Source organism: Olea europaea, chromosome 22, assembly GCF_002742605.1.
Source record: "Olea europaea var. sylvestris chromosome 22, O_europaea_v1, whole genome shotgun sequence".
Lineage (NCBI taxonomy): Eukaryota > Viridiplantae > Streptophyta > Magnoliopsida > Lamiales > Oleaceae > Olea > Olea europaea.
Window position 1 is genome coordinate 4,917,027 of NC_036258.1, and position 21,887 is coordinate 4,938,913.

The 21,887-nt window shown below is 35.2% G+C and overlaps 1 protein-coding gene across 1 annotated transcript; it reads right to left on the reverse strand.

Moving 5' to 3' along the window:
• Nucleotides 1-20,170: 20,170 nt before the first annotated feature.
• LOC111371476 (50S ribosomal protein L33-like) lies at nt 20,171-20,662 on the reverse strand. Its single transcript, XM_022993496.1, has one exon. The coding sequence runs from the start codon at nt 20,640-20,642 to the stop codon at nt 20,460-20,462; it is 183 nt and encodes a 60-aa protein (XP_022849264.1). The 5' UTR covers nt 20,643-20,662; the 3' UTR covers nt 20,171-20,459.
• Between the last annotated feature and the right edge of the window lie 1,225 nt (nt 20,663-21,887).

Genomic DNA, 21,887 nt, shown 5'->3' on the forward strand with positions numbered 1-21,887 from the left:
GATTCTCAATTGGTGATACATCAATTGATCGGTGATTTTAAATGCCAAAGTGATTCCATTATAAGTCAATATGAAATCGCCCAAGAATTATTAGAGGAATTCGATCAAGTAGAACTTCAATGCGTTAATAGGATATATAACGACGTGGCAAATGAGTTAGCCCAAATGGCTTCAGGGTACTCAAAGGTCTTGAATTGGAAGTCTACTTGTGAGTATGAAACCATATTGCCCGTAACTCAAAGAAGGGCGAGAAAAATTGAACTTCACTGTATACAAGATGGAGATGCAGTGGATTGGAGAACAGAGATTAAAGGGTTCCTTAAAGAACTTAATGGAGGGATTAGTAGAAAAACGAAGCTATGTTTGCTGAATTACACACTAATAGATGAAGAGTTATTTAAGAAACGCTCTGATGGTGTATTACTAAAGTGTGTAAGTTTGCAAGAAGCCAAGACGATCATGGCTGAAGTGCACGAAGGGATATGTGGAGCTCATCAAGCTAGCCAAAGGATGAGATGGTTAATTATTAGGAGTGGATATTTTTGGCCAAAAATGGGAGAACTATGCGTTCAGTATGCAAAAAGTTGTTTAGCATGCCAAAAGCATGGTCCAATACAAAGGGCGCCAGCACGAGAAATGACACCTATTATTAAGCCTTGACCGTTCAAAGGTTGGGCGATAGATCTAATAGGGAAGATCTACCCCCCATCGTCCAAGCAACATACTTTTGTTATAGTTGCAACAGACTATTTCACCAAATGGGTAGAGGCGGTACCTTTGAAAGAGATCGCCCAAAAGAATGTTATAGAGTTTATCCGTGATCACATTATTTATAGGTTTGGAATTCCACAAACTTTAATGGTAGATCACGGAACATCTTTGAATGGGGATCAAGTAAACAAATTTTGAGCGAATTTGGGGTTAAATTAGTAAACCCCACACCGTACTACGCTCAATCCAACGGAAAAGCGGAATCTTTTAACAATATTCTAAAAAATATCATCAGAAAGATGATAGACGAAAACGCCAGAAATTGGCACGAATGTTTGAACAAGGCCTTATGGGCTTATAGAACATCACCTCGGTCAAGTACCAAAGTTACTCCTTTCCAACTTGTTTATGGACAGGAGGCCGTTTTACCTATGGAAATCAACGTGCAATCTATTCGAGTGTGCTTACAACATAAGTTGAATGATGATGAGTATGCCGAATCACTAGTTCAAAATTTATTGAGTTTAGACGAATTGAAGTTGGACGTCTTAGATAGGTTGCAAGTTCAAAAGCAAAGAATGGCTAAGTTTTATAATAAAAAAGTCATAGCCAAGTCGTTCAGCCTGGGTGAACTAGTTTGGAAGACGATACTCCCTTTGGATACCAAGGATCCAAAGTACGGGAAGTGGTCGCCCAATTGGGAAGGACCATACAAAATAAACAGTGTGTTGCCTAATGGAGTGTACCACTTGGAAGATTTAGACGGCACCAAGCACGTAAGATTCATTAACGGCAAATATTTGAAAAAATATGTTCCTTCTTTATGGAAATGTGAACAGGTAAAAACATAACCAAACATTCTGGACGATCAAAAGATAATAAAGATAGAGCGAAATACGTTCGAATAAAGCTCTTTATTATCAAACGTTCATTACAAGAATACAAAAGATACAAATAATGGACGTGTTACAAAATACAACTAAAGTAAGATGATCTCCCAGTTGATCGCTGAGTAAGCTTCACACCGCCTTCCTAAATGCATCGCTGCAATGGTGGGATTGACGAGTAAGAGGGTGTACTGGCCTCACCACCTTCCTAAATGCATCGCTGTAATGGCAAGCAAAGAGGCTGAGAACACTCTCAGCAGGCAAGCTGAGAAGCACTCTCAGCAAGCAAAGTAGCCCACAAGCAGCCCAAAAATTGTCTTCCATCATTGACTCCTTGTGAAGAACAAAGAGACGATGGGAAGAATTTTGCAGGAAACTTCGCTGCTGGCCAGAAAATATTTCCTATACCTCCCATACCAAAGGTGACATCAAGGTAAATATAAGGTGGACGGACTAAACAGTCCATTTTTGGATCAGGTTGATCGTCAGAATGCCAAGAAATGGCAGCAAATTGGTTTCGAAGAAGAAAATGAAGAGATGAAGATAGAGGATGAAAAATGCGAAGCATTTATAGGGGGTGAAGATGAAGAGACAGAATATAAACAGCCACATTTTTGTCTAATAAACGGAATTAAATAGCCCTAAGTCTTGGGAACAGTAGTGGGAATATCAAAAGGGAATGGACAAGATTCTTAGTGCAAAGCAGTTAAGTGCTTAAAGAATTGATGACTAAAAAAATAAACGTCAAATAAATGCACAAAAAGTTAATGTTCATTAATAATGAACAAAGTTACAAAGAGAAAAATCGAATTACAAAAGAAAAAAAAGGACATCGTATGTCTTAATTACAGTCTACCCCATAAGGAACGAATTCGTTCCCTAAGTTTTTCCCAATCCTCGTTCTGTCGAGAGGAAGTGATGTTCAATTCGACCGCAACGTCATCATCATCAACTTCCAACTTCTTGTACTGCTCGACCAAGGACTTAGTTCGCTCAATTCCCTAGGAGGCGTTGCGCTTTTTAGCAGCCATCCTCGCCCTGCAATCGTTCATTTTAGCTTGAAGTTCTCTCATCTGAGCAGCTAAGTTAACCATCAAAGAGTCTTCAATCATGATTCCGGAGGAGATTTCTTTCAACTCGTCCTTAGCCTTGTTAATCTCCATGCGCAAAGACTCTTTCTCAGCTACGGCTCGAAGATATTGAGTACGCTTGGCCTTTAGTTCAGCATTCTTGGCCAGCATAGAAAGGACCTCGGAGTGAATGACCTTCAACGTCGCTTTAAAGTCGGCAGAAAGATTGAGCGACGGAAGCATCAGTGCTTGCTCCAACTTCGCACTAAGTGCTTAAGTTCATCCTTGTGTCTGGCAGCACTAGCCCTTCCAATGTCCATATCCGTGAAGGATACGTACTCAAATACCGACTCCTTCAAGAACTTCAAATCTTCTTCTAAAGAGGCAGTCGGACAATCAGATGGAGCAGGGCGGGACATTTGGACCTGCCCCCAGGAAGCGAACAAGTCCTGGATAGAACGCACAATCCTGTTAGCATCCTGCAAGGAAGATTGCCAATATTAAAAATCCTCACTACAACGAACAAGGTGGAAGTAGAAATGAAGCAAAGACTACCTCGTCGACAATCGTAGAAGATGGCAGGCCCTCAGCCAAGCTTGCCACCAATGGCTCATCCATTCGTGAAGACTTCCCCTTGTCCGAGCGAGAAGATGTTGCCACAACGGGCGGACTCATAGGAGTATCTGCAAAGCTCAAGAGCAACAAATCAGAAACCAATAGCACGAGCAAAGGTAAGACATCAAAAAACTGAATTACCTTCTGCTTCGATGTTTGGGGAGTTGACGCCCTGGGAAGAAGGTGGCTCACCCATGGGTTGTGATGAGGATTCTGGGACTGAAGATGTCTCTTTAAGCGTAGCCCCCTCATCAACCGGTTTGGATGAAGTAGCCTCAGCAGAAGATGATGGAGCAGGAGTTGTCGATGTCAAAGCCTTTAAAGGAGAGGCTGAACTTTTCTGAGAAATCCAAAAGATCATCAGCACGCAAAAAAGTTTCAAGTGTGGAAATATACTTGTAAGTAAGCCAATTTAATTACCTTCCTCCTGACAATAAGAAGGGCATCATCATCATCATCGACATCATCCTCCAGAATGGGAGATGCTGAGGCTGGCCGTTTGTGGCTTAGAGCACTCTTGGCCGTAGTAGGCTTGGCAGGGAGGGAAGAAGATGGACGAGCAGATTGTTTAGTGCGACGAGAAGGAGAGGGGCTCCGAATAGACAAATGAGTGATCAAAACAGGAGGAGAAGAAGAAATACTCGATTGGTCTAATGAATGAAAGGCACGATTGGCCTCAATAGCAAATAATCTGTGCTTCACCGATGGCCAGAGTTGTTCAACAAGAGGGTGAAGGACGTAGCTAGAGTTGAAAGGGGCCAATGAAAAATGACTGGTTAAAAGGAGATTACGAGCATCTATAGCCTCTGCCTCTGCTTTAGTAATGGTATGAAAACGGTCAACTAAATTCTTTGAATAGCAAGGAGGAACATGCCAAGTTTGGCCAAAACCAAGTTGACGAGCAAAAAATTGGGGAGCATAAATCTCTACCCCTGCCTTGGCATTAGTCCCAGGTAGAATATCATGAAATAGCTCCCTCCCGGTTAAAAACTGAATCCAAATGAGCAGCGAGGTGCTCGCGCTATCTATGGTGGAAGGGGGATGTACATAGTTTGAAGTCAAAAAAGGAGGAAAAGGAAAAAATGAAGAGATTGAATCTAAAGAATAAAAGAATGAAAAAACGTCCCTTCTGGACATATTTACAGGAGTTAAGGGCTCCATAGCTAGCCCGTAACAGCTAGCAGAAGGACGAGAAATGGATGGAGCACTAAGCAATGGAAAATAGGATCTCAACCACAGTTGAGTGAACCAAAGAGGTCCACTGCCAGTGGGAGATGCACCATTCTTCAATTGAGCTTGAAGAAAAGTCATGCCTCTATAAAGGGCAGCCAAAAACAAAGAACATAAATTCAAAGGCCTGCCACGTGCCAATTCGTGCGCTATAGGTAAATAACTCAGAGAAGACTTTATACTTGGCACGCACAAAATATATTTACAAAGCCAAACTAAAAGAAAGGCCACTCGCTCAGCATGGGTAGGCTCAGCGCTCGAATGATTGTGGAGGGTCTGCAGGCTTGAATAAGAATCGGTGTAGTTTTTGCAAAACTTTGGGGCGCCACCAGAAACTAAGATACCGGGGAAAATGGTATCGCCCAAAGGTGGCAGATTCACCAGGGCCCCAACATCCCTTAAGGTAATAGACATGGGGCCGAGGGGGAAAATAAATGTGTTATACTCAGGGGACCAAAAACTCAAAGCAATCGAAAAGAGCGCTGAATCAAAAGTAGGGGGGCGAATAGAGACTTCTAACAAATTAGAAATTCTAGCGCTATCAAAAAGTGTCTTAGTAGGATCATGACCCACAAGACGAGCATGCCACCTACGAAAAGCTACATCAGATTTAGGCCAAGTGCGAATACCTCTTTCGCGAAGTGGCCCCAGCGGTAAAGAGTTCAGGAATGGAGGACCCTGAGTGCAAGGAAACAGCTGACCCACCGCCGCCTGTTCAACTGCCTCTGCATTGTTGAAGAAAGGACCCAAGTAGAACTCATTACGTCCAACGTCGGCAGGTGCGAGAAAACTTAGGGTTATGTATGGGCGACTCAGAAGTCTCTGAAAGTCGTCAAAATTGAAGGAATCGCTAGCTTGAGATTGTGAAGCAGCCATTGGAGAAGGAACGAAGCTTTTCAGGGTTACGTAGCAAGGAAGCAAAAGATGAACAGTGAATCGTGAAAGAGACGCAAAAAATATGAGGCGTGGTTTGATAGCAGTGAAATGGCGTGTTTGGGGTTTATAATGGTTTGCAAAACGACGCACCTTTTCAAGTTATAGAAGGAAACAATGATTGAAATTCTTGAGAATTTCGAACGTTGCTGGAAACACAAAGTAAATATGGCAAAATTCAATAATTATTATTAATTCTGCCATATTGGGGGGTAATTGTTGACACATAAAAATTCAGCCCAAAACAAATAACCCAAGAAGTAAAGCCCAATTGGAGGATCCCCAAGTCAGATAGCCCAAAGAACGAAGTCCAATCGAACAAATCAAGGTGAAGGCCCAAGAATGCGGTAAACGCCATCGCCCAAGTTTGCAAGTTGCCCAGAATCTAAACGAATAGAGTGTCATACGGTCGCCCAGAGCTGTTACTCTATTCTCACCCAAACCTTCAAGTCGCCCAAAGTATCAACAAACATAACACGTCGTGGTTATCAAGAAATGCAGTTATCAAAGCATTTGTTAAAGCAGTCATATCACGTTCCACGATTCAAGGAATTCAATCGAAAGCGGTTGAACGATGAAAGGTAATGGCAGCAGTTAAAAGGCAGTTTTCGTGACAAAATGGCCACTACGAAGAAAGTGGGTAGTTATAGGACGATCAAGCAGTTTTTAGAGTAATTAATCACAAAGAGATCGTCTATGAAGTATAAAAGGGAGAAAGGACATAGAAGCAAAGGACCGAATCCAAAACTCTCGAACAGAGAATATGTAATTTTCATTTCCTTAACTTTTAGACTTAAACACTTTTCTTTCAGTAACTCGTGTGCTTGCGCCCCTTGGAGGCACGTTATTTTTCATTTCCAATTGTAAAGTCATCGCTAATAAAAGAACACTCCTTTTTGGGACTTTGTCTCAAGAGGTTTGTCCCTTACACAATCGTCTGACCATTTTTAATTGTTAGCGACTAACCCGCGCGAAACACGAATATTCTCATCTTCAATTTGCATCTTCTTCTATGCGCAAATGTCTAATTTTTTATTTCTACTACTTCATACTCGTATAATCTCTTTTCGCAACCATGTTACGGCCTCAACATGGTAAATAATGACATGGTATCTTCACCAAATAAAAATACTCTACTTTTCAAAAATTTAGAATGAGCCTTTGTAATGATATTTATATATTCTTCTATTTGTGATTTATCTTCGAATATTCCCATCTTCAATTTGCATCTTCTTCCGAAGCGCAACTGTCCACTTTGTTATTTTAACTACATATTCATATAATCTCTTTTCGTCATTAAGTTACAGTTTCAGCACAATCAATAATGACATGGTACTTTCACTAGATGAAGTGAATCATTAACTTTAAAAATAATTTGGTTTTCAGAATAAAAAATAACTTGAAGGTAAAAACCAACTATTGAAACTATTAAAATGATGAGGTAACACAAAATAATTGTTGGGCAATTAGGAAAATGAAGAAGAAGTGTGAAGTGAAAACCTTGAAAGAGAGGTATAATCGAAAGGGGAAAAATGATAAATTGGAAGTTTTTCCAATAAAGGTAAATTGGAAAATTGACGTGAAAAAACAAGAAGATTTATTATTACTATTATTATTATTATTTTTTTTACATTAAATTTTTTAGTTTGACTTTTTTTTGTAACGATCCAAATTTTAAAGATTTAGATCGTTACTAAAACTTTCATTCCATAATTAAATAAATTATTCAAACATCTTAACATGAAAATTTTTAAGTCCATCAATAAAATAAATAAAATATATGTGAAACATAATCAATTGAAACATGATTCACATCCTAAATAGCAAATTTCACGTGGAAATAAAAATTAAAATAACGCTGAAAATAAAAGTTCATAGTCATGTTATTCTGAATTTATTTTTATTGAATTCCATAATTTCTGGCATCACGATTGCACCGCGTCGTCCACCAACCAACGATCTGTTCTAATCTGTGAGTAGGGAAAATGGTGAGTACATGAGAATATTCGATAGGATATGAAAAATCATGGTGCAATCCCGAATAAAAATATTTAAATACACGTGTCAAAAATATCATACCGTCATCGTATCTTTAGAAATCGGTAGCTTAATAAATATCATATCTTTGGTATTTGATGGCTATAACATATATATCATATCATATCTTTGAACTTTCATAAGCATAATAATTCAATAATATGAAATAAATAATTCAAACGGGATAAAAACCACAACACCTCGTTATTGTACCTTGTTAGATCAATTAAACTTGAAAGGCAGAAATCGAATTCATGTTCCAAACCTCTATTTTCTGCTTATATGCACTGTTTATGCGTATTTGTATATTCTACTGTGCAAATAATAAACCTCATGTATGGTATTTAAGTTGAAAAGGACAATAGAATTTTTATAGATTTAAAAGTGTACAAAGTAACGTGTTTTACAATGCCAAAAAAAAGTCCTACACTCATTATTCCAAATAAAAATAATATTTTATCCCCAACAACCCAACACATGACAACCAATAATATCAACTCTTAGAAAAAGACGACTCGGAACCACCTTTTTTTTTCCCATTATATATATATATATATATATATATATCATGTCTAACTTATCCGATTAAACTTTTTTCACGAGCCAAATATATATAATTAATTATGAGTTATCCAATGAGTACAATATATATATATATATATATATATATATCATTACTCTATCAATTTTAAATATTTAATCTAATTAAAATTGAATTTAATATATTTATCATTTTAGTCCCCTAACTTTTCAAATTTAAAATATAGTTTATAAAATAAATAAATTTTAGTATATGAAAATTTTCGAGACTTTACAATCTCCTTTCTTTAAATATTTTGGTCCTCGAAAATTACCTTGGCTAATTAAAGAGATCTGGATACTTGATTTTAAGCTTCTCTTCTTTCTCCCAAAATGACTTGTCCCGTCCATGATTTCGCCATTGTACCTTGACCAGGGAAACTTCTCTATTTCTGAGTTAATGTATTTTTCTATCCAAAATCTCATCGAAATTTCTTCATTGATAGGTCATTTTATACCTCCAAAGTTTGGTAACTTACCACATGATTGGGATCAAGAGCATATTTTCCAAGCATCGAAACATGGAGCACATTATGCACTGCTGCTAGTTCAGGTGGTAAGGCAAGTCTGTAAGCCACACTACCAATGCTTTCAAGAATTTCGGAAGGTCCAACGAACCGCGGTCTCAACTTCCCTTTCTTTCCAAATTTTAATACACCCTTCATTGTTGTCACCTTTAGAAAAAACATTATCATTCACTTGAAATTATAAATCCTTTTGTCTACTGTCAGCATAAATTTTTCGTCGATCTTGAACTGCCTTTATTCTTGTTCTAATCTTATCAACCGCCTTAACTGTTCGTTGAATGATTTCAAGGCCCAAAATTCTATTCTCCTCGACCTCATCACATTGGATAGGAGATATGCACTTCTTACCTTAAAGAGCTTCAAATGGGGCCATGCTTATAATGGCCTGAAAACTATTATTGTAGACAAACTTCACTAACAGCAGATGTGTCTCCCAACTATTGCTAAGATCCAAAACACATGCCCTCAATGTATCTTCAAGAGTTTGAATGGTTCTTTTTGATTGTCCATTTGTCTGTGGATGGTAAGCAGTACTAAATTTCAGTTTCGTTCCCATGGCTATCTACAAACTGTTCCAAAATTTCGATGTCAACCTCTGGTCTCTATCTGAGACAATGGGACAGGAACTCCATACAATTTGACTATCTCCCTGATTTATAACTGCACGAGCTGTTCTATATTGAAATTTACTTTGATTGGCAGAAAATGGGCCGACTTCGTCAAACAATTAACTACTACCCAAATAGCATTGTGACCTCTTGCTGATCTTGGAAAACCTACCACAAAGTCTATCGCTGTGTTTCCATTTCCATTATAGAATATCCAATAGTTTCAGCAGTCCTGCTGGCCTTTGATGTTCTGCCTTAACTTGTTGACAGACTATACATTTCTCCATGAACAAGTCAATTCTCCTTTTCATTTGCAGCATATGGGGTGGAGTGAGTCTCTTCCAATAACTCATTTCTTATACCCTCATCTTTAGGTATACGCAATCTTCCTTTAAAAATCAGTGCTTTATCTACAGATACTTCAAATCCTATACGTTTGTTCATACCAATCTCAACCTTAATCTTCTGCAGAAATGAATCCTTATCCTGTGCTTCCTTAATTCGATCTCGAAGAGTAGGTTGAATCATAAACACTTTTATTCTTGCTACAGTCTAGGTTGGCGGCGTGATAACCTCTAATATCAATTTCTCAAAATCCCTTATCAAGTGTTCCTACACCGTGGTTAAAGCTACTAACTGCGATTTGATCTTCTTACTCAAGGCATTAGCGACTACATTGGCCTTACCCGAATGGTAAATGATGATACAGTCATAATCTTTCACAAACTCCAACAATCTCCTCTATCTCATATTCAGTTCCTTCCGCGTGAAGAAATATTTGAGATTTTTGTAGTCTGTATAGATTTCACACTTTCCACAATAAAGATAATGACGTTACATCTTTAAGGCGTGAACTATCGTTGCAAGCTCAAAATTGTGAGTTGGATAGTTATGTTCATATTGCTTCAACTGTCTCGAAACATAAGCAACCACTTTTCCATGTTGTATCAGAACACGGCTCAAACCCTGCTTGGAAGCGTCGCTACAAATTATAAATCCATCCGAACCCAACGATATCGTCAAAACAGGGGCTGAGACTAATCTCTGCTTGAGTTCCTGGAAACATTTTTCATACTTTTCTGTCCACTAAAACTTTACACCCTTCTTGGTCAACTGAGTCATCGACCCCACCATTTTTGAGAAATCCTCAATAAATTTCCTATAATAGCTAGCCAACCCCAAGACACTACAAACTTCACCCACACTGGTCGGTCTAGGCTAATTTATTACGGCTTTTACATTAATCGGGTCTACCTCAATACCATAAGCAGTATCATATGACCAAGAAAATCCACTCGATCGAGATAAAATTCGCACTTCTCTAATTTGGCATATAGTTTCTCTTTCCTCAAAGTTTCGAGTACTACTCGGAGTCGTTTTTCATGCAACTTCTTATTTTTGGAGTACATAAGTATGTCATCAATGAATCCTATGACGAACTGGTCTAAGTACTGATGGAAAACTCAATTCATTAGGTCCATAAATACAGCTGGAGCATTGGTCAACCCAAAAGGCATGATAGTGAATTCATAATGTCTATAATGAGTCTTGAAAGCAGTTTTCGGTATATCGCTTGCCTGACTTTCAGATAATGATATCCCGACCTCAAGTCGATCTTTGAAAATACAGATGCACCTTTTAATTGGTCAAATATATTTTCTATCCTTGGTAGAGGATACCTATTTTTGATAGTCGGATGATTCAATTCTCGATAGTCAATACACATTCTCATACTCCCGTCCTTCTTCTTCACAAAAAAGTATTGGACCGCCCCAAAGAGATACACTCGATCGAATGAAACCCTTTTCCAGTAACACTTCCAACTGTAATTTCAATTATTGAACTTCTTTTGGTGCCATTCTATACGGGGCCTTAGAAATTGGTGCTGCTCCGGAAACCAACTTAATTGTAAACTCCACATGTCTATCTTGTGGAATGCCTAGTAGATCTTCTGGAAATACGTCTACAAAGTCTTTCACGATGTTAATATCATTAATGGTTATCTTTATATGTTTGGGACCGATGATATTAACTAAGAATCCCTGCCATAGCTCCTTTCTCGGCATCTTCTCCGTTTGTAAAACTGATACAATGCGAGATAGGGACTTGAACTTTGCTCCAAAGAGACGAAACTTTTCTTCTCCCAGTCTATGAAATAATACTTCTTTCTTATGACATCAAGTAGTTGCATGATTGTGTCCTAACCAGTCCATGTCCAAAATAACATCAAAATATTTCATCTCTAAAAGATACAAGTCTATCAGTAGTATCTTTCCTTCAATCTCCGATTTCATAGCTCTAGTCATCTAATTTGTGCAAAAAGTTCTTCCTGAAGGGATGCTAACCTCTAATACATTTTTCATTTTCGCACATACAATGTTAGACTTAGCGACGAAGGATGCAGAGATAAAAGAGTTTGTGACTCCAGAGTAAAAAAGTACATAAGCAGGTATATTAGATAATAATAGAATACCTATTTTTGTAACTATAGTGATAGACTTGGTGACTTAGGATGCAAAATAAAATAAGAAAAATATATACAGGTACTTCAAATAATAATAAAATACCTACTATAGCATTCGGATCCTACTGATTTAGTACAAAAACTCGGGCCTTCCCTTTCTTATTCTTATCCTAATCATCATCCTTCTTATTTGGAGGCTCTGTACAGTTGAGAACAATGTATCTCGGATTACCACACTGGAAACACATGTTCTTTCCAAGTAAGTATTCACCCCTGTAGAGTTTATTACATAGGACAAGGTGTGATACTCCTACTCGTCTCGTCGATACGAACCTTGTGTTTGGTCTTTTGTTTTGCCAGTTATGTCTGTCCTTTCTCGGATCATTTTATTTTCTTTTTCCTAATGACATCCTGCTTTGATGGGCATATTGCTCAAATGTAGTCATTTGATATGAAATAGTATGAGCCCTCTCCAACATTTCATGGTATGAAGTAAAACGATAAGACATAATGATCATACTGATCTCTGGTGTATAGTCCATTTTTGAACCTCCTAATCTTCTTAACTTGGGTATCCACCAAGTGCGAAGCATACTTTAAGAGCTATTCAAACTGCCTCTCGTAGAAATCTCTTGAGAGCTGTCTCCCTGTCTGAGCTGTATAAACTCTGATTCATTGAAATCTCTTAATGTCTGTGGAAAGTACTTTGTCATTACTTCATCCTTAAACTGTTCCCAAGTTAGGTTACGCTGCTGCTCTTCGATTTTAGTGCGTGAGACAGATTCCCACTAGTGATCGATGCTCCAACCAACATGAATTTTGCACATAGTACATTCTGTACATCCGTACAAGCAATGTGTCGAAATATGCACTCCAATCCTCTTATCCACTCTTCGACGACTAGTAGGTCGAAATCACTGTTGAAGGTACGAGGCTTGTACCTACAAAACTGCTCAATCTCTAAGACAGCTCCAGGGGCAAAAGAAGGTGCATTCCACTGTAGCTCGGTGCATTTTGTGGTGGGGGTGCTTGATGCTGACTGCTCAACTCTTGTAAAGCTTGCAATAAACCACGCATCAAATTTGTGTGGTTAGGTGGTACCATTTCCTAAAATTTAACATTAAGTCACTCATTACATACTAGTACTAACTCTAATATATTATACCTATATTATCCGTATGCATATCATAAATTTAATGAGAAAAATAATTGTACATGTCTTAAAAATTTAAAGATGGGCAATTTTAAAATATTTAAGTTATACAAAAAAAGAAAAAGAAAAAAGGTCTGAGTACATTCATCTTCTTACCGTTTTACATACCTTAGAGTCGTTGGAGCGTGATCGATTGGTGGTCGTTGAGTATCAAAAACCTCTTAAATTCTTACATATTTAAGAACTTAAATATATACATTACATCATATCTTTAAATTTTAAAAAAAATTAATAAAACATTTAAAAAAAAATACCACGCAAAGTTAGATTAAACACGCAATGTTTATAATTTATTTTGCGTAGCATTTAAGATTATTACACGTAACACTTGACGTTAAATATCAATATATAATTTTCACCTATTATCTTACTAGAATAATTATACAAATCTTAAAAACAAAAAAAAAAGATTATTATTTTTAACAAATATCTCGCAAAGTTAAAGTTATCAAATAATAATTTATTTCACATGACAATTTAAGTTAATCACATCCTCGTATACATACACATAGTTTTAACAATCCTTTAAAATCCATTTTTCCTTTTTCCCTTTTTTTGAATTTTTTTTTACAATACTTTTTTTATTCTTAACTCCTTTTTTCCCCACCTTACACCTTATTCGTTTTATTCTTCTTATTTATTTATTTATTTATTTTTCAAAACTCATATTATGAAAGTACATATGGGCCTACAAAAAATTAAATATAAGCTCTGATACTAAATTGTAACATCCAAATTTTAAAGATTTAAATCGTTATTCAAACATCCCAACATGAAAATTTTTAGTTCCATCAATAAAATAAATAAAATATATATGAAACATAATCAATTGAAACATGTCTCATATCATAAATAGCAAATTTCACTGGGAAATAAAAATTAAAATAACGCTGAAAATAAAAGTTCATAGTCATTTACTCCAAATTTATTTTTATTGAATTCCATAATTTCTAGCATCACGGTTGCACAGCATCATCCGACAACCAACTATCTGTTCTAATCTGTAAGGAGTAGGGAAAATGGTAAGTACACGAGAATACTCGATAAGACATGAAAAATCATGGTACAATCCCGAATAAAAATATTTAAATACATGTGTCAAAAATATTATCATACCATCATTTTATCTTTAAAAATCGGTAAGAGCTCAATAAATATCATATTTTTGGTATCGGATGGCTATAACATATATATCATATTTTTGAACTTTCATAAGTATAATAATTCAACAACATGAAATAAATAATTCAAACGGGATAAAAACCACAGCACCTCGTTATCTTACCTTTCAAATCAATTAAATTTAAAAGGCAAAAATCGAATTCACGTTCCAAATCTCTATTTTCTACTTATCTGCAGTGTGTGCGTATTTGTATATTCTATCGTGCAAGTAATAAACCTCTTATATGGTATTAAGTTAAAAGGGATAATAGAATTTTGATAGATTTGAAAATGTGCAAAGTGACATGTTTTACAGTACCAAAAAGTTTTACAATTATTATCCCAAAAAAAAAAAAATAAAAAAATAAAAATTTATCACCAACTACTAAACACATGACAACCAATCATGTCAACTTTTAGAAAAAGACAACTACTCGAAACCACCTCCCTTTTTTTTTTTTTTTTTTTTTTTTGAATCACACGTGGCCTTACTCCCAATTTAATTATAATATATGTATATATATTTTTATTTATTTACATATCAAATAAAAACAACTTCTACAGACTATAATATCTCGGGTCTAACTTATTCGATTAAATTTTTTTTAGTGTAATATACATGATTAATTATGTGCTATTCAATAAGTATAATATTGATATATTTATCATTACTCTATCAATATTTAAATATTTGACCAAATTAAAATTGAATTTAATATATTTATCATTTTGTCCCCCAACTTTCCAAATTTAAAATATAGTATATAAAATAAATAAACTTTAGTATATGAAAATTTTCGGAACTTTACAATTTTCCAATTTTACATGTATAAAGAATAATGTTACTTATATATAATAGAGTTACCCCCCCCTTTTTTTTTTTTTTTTTTTCATTTGAATCACACGTGGCCTTACTCCCAATTTAATTATAATATATGTATATATATTTTTATTTATTTACATATCAAATAAAAACAACTTCTACAGACTATAATATCTCGGGTCTAACTTATTCGATTAAATTTTTTTTAGTGTAATATACATGATTAATTATGTGCTATTCAATAAGTATAATATTGATATATTTATCATTACTCTATCAATATTTAAATATTTGACCAAATTAAAATTGAATTTAATATATTTATCATTTTGTCCCCCAACTTTCCAAATTTAAAATATAGTATATAAAATAAATAAACTTTAGTATATGAAAATTTTCGGAACTTTACAATTTTCCAATTTTACATGTATAAAGAATAATGTTACTTATATATAATAGAGTTATATACCATTTACCTAAAGATGAGATGTCAAAAACAGAATGAAGATTTTTATTTTTTATTATTATTTGGTTGAAGAAATTTTAATCCAATTATATCTCATCACATATATGTATATAAATCATTATATACATGTAGCACAATAAAAAAAATCATTTTCAAAAAATTCGCATTGAATTTAACTTTAAAGGACATTAGGAACTTATAAATATTAGTGACATAATTGGTATATAATACTAGATTAGATAAAGGGTAATTATATTATCACTACAAAATTTTTTTGTTACACCACGGTTTTTATTTCTTGCACTACATTTTAATGGCACTTAAAGTTTTTCATTTTTGCTCATTATAGTACTACGTCACTAACAAATTTTCATATCATTTTTATCCCCAAACTTTCCATTGGTTAACACATTTTATATTTAATAATAGTTTTATGTCTAAAAGCCCGTTGTAATAATGTAAAACAACTTATTTTTCATCACATTTATTAAAAAATAAATAAATAAAAAGTGTGAAAAACATTTTTCCTTCATTTCAAAGCTTGAAACATAATATTTTTGATATAAATTATGATTAAGATGAGACATACTAATTAATTAAATGTCGAAGATAAAAATTCAATTAAAAAAAATTAAAAAAATAATTGCTACAATATGTGTGTGTGTGTGTGTGTGTGTTTGTTTTGAACTATTTTTCTTTTTATTTCTGTTTCCACAAACCACGTTAAACTTGTCTTCATTTTTTATCCATGTGGTCGATGGTGAAACTTTTTTTTTCCTTCATCACCGGTGGTATTTTATTTGCCCTCGCGAAACTTCTTCTTTTTCGGTTTTTTTTAATGATCGGATAAATGAAAATTTTCAATAATCAAAATTCATTTACAAATACATCGGGCATACCCGAACAAGCAAAGATCAAGTAACAAATATTTGTGCACCGGATATACCGAGTAGATAAAATAAAATAATGTACAATGATGGTTTAAGGGTCCACTGCTAAAGACTCAAATTAAATCAAAATATACGAATACAAAGTAACTTTGTATACTTGTGTTTTAATCCGTCTTACAATAAAATCAACTTGCGGCTTGAGACCTTGAAAAATATTCATATTCATTGCCATCCAAATATAGTACACGGTAGTTGCAAGTGCTATACGTTTTAACTTTACTTTGCCAACTCTTTCCCCGCCTTCTTCTTTCATCCACTTTAATGAGCTCAACAGAGTAGACATGTTATACCTTATAGCCAACCAACCACGGATTTACTCCCAAACATTGTTGCTAACCGGACATGAAAAGAACAAATGTTGTGCAGTTTCCCACGTTAACCCACAAAAAAGAGCCAGTTTCGATCCAATTTAATATAATGCAATATGTCCTTCGTTTGTAATTTGGCCTGAACTCCTAACCAAAGCACGAAAGCATACTTTGGAGTGATGGAACTGTCCCGAACAGAGGCTACCCAGGCTGCCTTAGTACCTTTTGGCCTGAAAAACTTGTAGGCAACCATGGTGCTAAATCTGCCAGCTTCAGCCCAGCCAAATAACCTGTCCACACCAGCCTGCACTTCCCGTTTTGGCCCAATAATGCTGTCTTTAATTTCCAACAGCTTTTTGAGCAATGGAGAATCATCTTTCTTCACCTTGTACTCCCTATTGTCCATACCTCGAATATGTACTTGATTTATCCATTTAGTCCAAAGAGTATCCTTCTTGCTATAGATGTTCGAAGGTGTTTTCGAGAGGAGTGCAACATTCCAGCTTTTAATGTTTCTAAAGCCCGCCTTCATGCTTTGGCAAACAAATTTGGTTCTAAGCAACCAACGATTTTTTGGATCCCCATAGGAAGCTTTGGCATAGACTAATGATTTTAGAAACCACCGTTGCCAGAAAGGGAAAGATGGATAATCAAAAACATTTCGCTCCTTGTAGAACGACTCTCACAAATTCCGCTCTCCCCGCATATGATGATGAAGAAGTCAACCATGCACCAATATAGGAAGAAATTTTATTCATGAAGGGATCATATGAACTCACTTTCAATTTTTTCGCCGCAAGTGGGATTCCCAAATAGCGTTAATGCAAGGATATCCTCCAATTCTTCACCATGAACTCCTACGGTGTACAAAAAAGATTTGCCAACATTTATATTGAGACTCGACATGGCACCAAAAATTTGATAGGCAATTCATCAAGATATCGACCGACATCACATCCCCTTTAGCAAAAAGTATTAAATCATCCACAAATGCGGAGCATGTAAATAAAATAAAACTCTAAAGTCCTTATGATTTAATCTCATATAAAGCTATTATAACTTACTAGAAAACTTAAATACTCTTATTAATAAATGATTTTTTTATTTATTATTATATTTTTTTGGGTGTGCGAGGCTACATTAAACTTTAAAGAAAAGCCTCTACATGCTTTTGAGACGACAAACATTTAGTTCTATGCCTTTGCAAGGAACTCGTGCCGAAACTCTTACCCAAAGCATTGGATTTTTACAGTAATTACAAACCACTCTTATTTCCTTCTTTCCAACCATATACTTCTTTCAATGAAAAACTATCCGACACCTCTTATGTGTGACGAGTCTTTTTTGTTCTTCCAGAACTTGCTCCCAAATATGGGGCACTGCCATCTTCTAAATTACGAGGAGTTGAACTGTCGTGTAACTTCACCTCGTTGGAATCAGAAATAGAATTACGATCTGGAGAAGTAGAATTCATTTGTTATAATGACAATTAATCTAGAAAAGATTACTTATCTAAAACTTAAAAATCTATTTTAAGCGAAGGTAAAAAAAAAAAAAAACTGGAAACTATAGTACACAAAATTGAGTGTGCGAGAACTTAAAGAGTATGGAAATTGAGTAGTAGAAACAAAGTATGAGACACTAAAAATTGTGTAAAAATGTAGGAAAAAAAACTTATTTTTATAGGCAGAATAATTCGATTTTTGAAAAACTAAATATAATATAATTAGAAGTATTTTGCCAAGTGTACAGGTAAATGGTTCACATAATTTTTACAGGGAGACACTGTCTCCCTGTGAAAATTCTGTGAACAAATTCTTGTAAGTATAGCATTATTCTAATCAAAAACAGAAAGAAAAAGAGGCCCCTGTGACTGTCTCCCTGTGAAAATTCTGTGAACAAATCCTTGTAAGTGTAACATTATTCTAATAAAAAACAGAAAGAAAAAGAGCCATTAGGCTCTTCCTCAATTACAATTATTTGTTTTTTTCGTTTTTAGGATCTTATTTTATATTTTGGAAAAAATCAGTTGTTTGGAAAATTATACCATATATTCTTTAACCCAATTTCAGTTTTTAGGCCCCCTTTGATTTTGCATTTCAGTTTTGAATTTTGAATTCATTTTCAATTTTCAAGAGTCCGGTCTAAATTGCAGAAAATGCATTTTTTTTTTTAATTCAAGAAAATTGATTATCAAAACAGAAACTGAAAAATACGAAAGCCATCAAGGAATCAAGTAGAAAGTTCAGTCTTTTTAGGGGTGTGGACGAGTTCTTAGAAAGAAAGAAGCCCCAAGGTTTGAACTACACTCGGGGTTTTGAAGCTGGGATCTTGAAACAACTGGAAGTTCCCGAGTCTTTTTTCATCCAGTTTGGTAAATCAATGGTTAAAATGGAAGCCTAAGTAGATGCAGTCATTCTGGTTTCGACAAGGGAACTTACAGGTCTTACTAAAATGCAACTATTAGTCGTAGAAACTGGTAAAGCCAGCACTCTCTTCTCTTTAGCACAAGGGTGCTAGTAATCCAGGTATGAAGAACTCTGGAGGTGACTGTAATGAGTAGAAGAGTCACTCATGCTAGTATGTTTTTCTAGAAATGAGTTGAGGCTTAGCACATCTAGAGAAGAAAACATCCTTCCTGCAAGTTTCTCTTTGTGAACAAATAAATTGCATTACTGCAGAAAGGTTCCTTCACATTTGATGGCTGGAGGTGATGTATACAACTCAAGCATGCAATATTAGATAAGTTATTTGACATGAAATTAAGCAAGTGGCTCCGATTTTCCCCTAAGTTCAAATAAATCAAATTAAGTACAGTGTTATTCACGCAAAAGTTAATTATTCCAAAAGAACCTACGAAGTATAATTGATAAAATTCCAAAAGATTCAACAATGTTCATGTAGTGGCTAAGAATTTATCTTTGATGGATTTTGATTGTCAAATTAACAGTGTACTGGGGTGCTTGAGTTCACAATGTTCTTGACCGAATCCTTTGTTCAATGGACCCATTAATGCACCTGGACCGGACGGTTCCCAGATCGGCCGTTCGGTCCAATTTTAATAACTATGGTTAGGAGTGTTGACTTGGCTAGAGAAGCTAGTTAAATATCCCCAGAGAAAAATCTGACTGAATGCTTCTGCAGAGACTTTCGTGTAATCTGCCTGTCTTCAGGGTGTCATCTTCCTCGGGTGTTGATAGGTTATGTGGGCTATTATCTGATAAGATTATAGCGTGATGTTCAATCTTCATCGGAGATCTTGAACTCTTATGATCATAAATAATGGATACTTACAATTTTGTCCAATTTTGTCCAAGAAACAAAGACTATGGGTGCCCCGAAGTTAAGGAGTATCTATTTATGGCTTCTCTCGGTCTGCCTCACCACATTTATCTGTGGCCTGTCTTCAACCAAGCATACTGTTTAAATTTTTGCGTTCAATTTTTTTTTTTTGGATGTGGGCCATATTTTGAAAACACGCTAAAGGATACCAGTTGAAGTTTGCAATCATGATGCATAACTTGCCTAAATCCAAAAAAGATGTCATCTAATAATCAACTGCAAAACTTATAACTCCCTACAAAAAAATAAAAATAAAAATACGACTTAATCACTAGAACATAAGCTATAATGTCAATCATCAGCAGTTTAAGGTGTTAAAGATTCTCAACGATCAACAATATAAAACCACAAATTCCAAGTAGCTTATCAGTTATCACCATTTAGAACGACAAATTTCAATAAAATAGCTCTATTCAGCCGATTTCATCTGAGAAATTGTTCAATTCAAAGTAACACCAACCTAGAAACTCGTGATCGACAAATCAATTTGATTAATTTTGCATGCTTCCTTCAACGAGGAAATGCGGAATTTGACTCACTTCATCTTGGCCTCGGTGAAGAGGACATGGCGATTAACACGAGGGTCGTATTTTCGAAACTCGAGTTTTATCTGACTGCTTTGAAGCCTCTTGGTCTTCTTCACCACGTAGAAGAATCCTGTCCCAGCGGCCGAAACAAGCCTCACCAACATTGCACCAGCCTTCTTCTTCTCACCCATTTCTTACTTTCAAGGACAAACTAAAACAAGGAAATTGGAAAAAGAAATTCAGCTTTTCATCAATTCAAATTGATGAATTATTATGAGCTTCGATGTATCTTATATACCGTAAAATCAATCGGAAAAAAATCAGCTTCACATTCAAACAGATGAATTCACATATGCTTGAATACAGTATAATCAATTTACCATCAACTGGGGGGAAAAAGGATTAAGCTTTCCACATTCGAATAATGAATTGGCATACGCTTTTTATGCCATAAAATCACTCCGAAATGAAATCTACAACACCATCCCCACCACCCCCTCCTCCCCCACCCCCACAAAAATAAATAAATAATATTTATAAAAAAAGGGAAAAAAAAATAAAATTCTATCATTTGAGAAAGCTGCTAAATGAAAATTCTCAGTAGAAGCAATAACAGAAAAAATGGTAACGAGAGATTCTCTCTGACGAACAATATCAACCATTTGTACACATACATATCACACGTAATACATGTACGGTTGTATAAAAAGAGAAATAGACTGGAAGAAATGAGGAGACAGTTACCTGCGGGAATGGCAATAGAATCCCACCGCCCACCGGAGAGAGAAAGAGAGAGTACAATCGAGTAATCTGGTTAGGGTTTTTCCGTATCTGAAAATTCCGGTTTTGCTGTTTAGACCCGGGTGTAAATGTCTTGGCATTATAGGGGCAAATTCCACAAGGGGCTTTGGTTTCTTTCATAAAAGTCCAGTCATTTAAAATCGATTGTATTACAAATTGATTTACAAATACATGATATAATGAAATATGATTGGAACAAAATCTCTTCAAGCAAATAAAAGAAAAAAAAATCACTTTCTTTATGACACTTTTTCAATTTATAAAATTTTCTGTAACTCCTTGTACACAACTAGCTTTATTCTTAAAAAAATAAAGTGGAGTAATTTTAGGTAGAAAGTTAAACATTTTTCAGTAAAATAGTATTATTAAGAATAATAATAAGTCATCTCTTGAATACAAGAAATCGTGAATAAACTTCTTGATGATGGAATTTGGAGACAACCAATTAGGGATGGTCATAATAAAATTTACAAGTCATTTATAGACGTAATTGAAGGCAAAGACTAAAGAGTCTGTGAGATTCTGTTATAAAACAAGTTTATTAATCAGATTGTTTCAATCATTGACTTGAATTCATCATTTTCAGTTTTATTTATTTATTTATTTTTACCTTAGAAATTTATCTGGACTTGCAG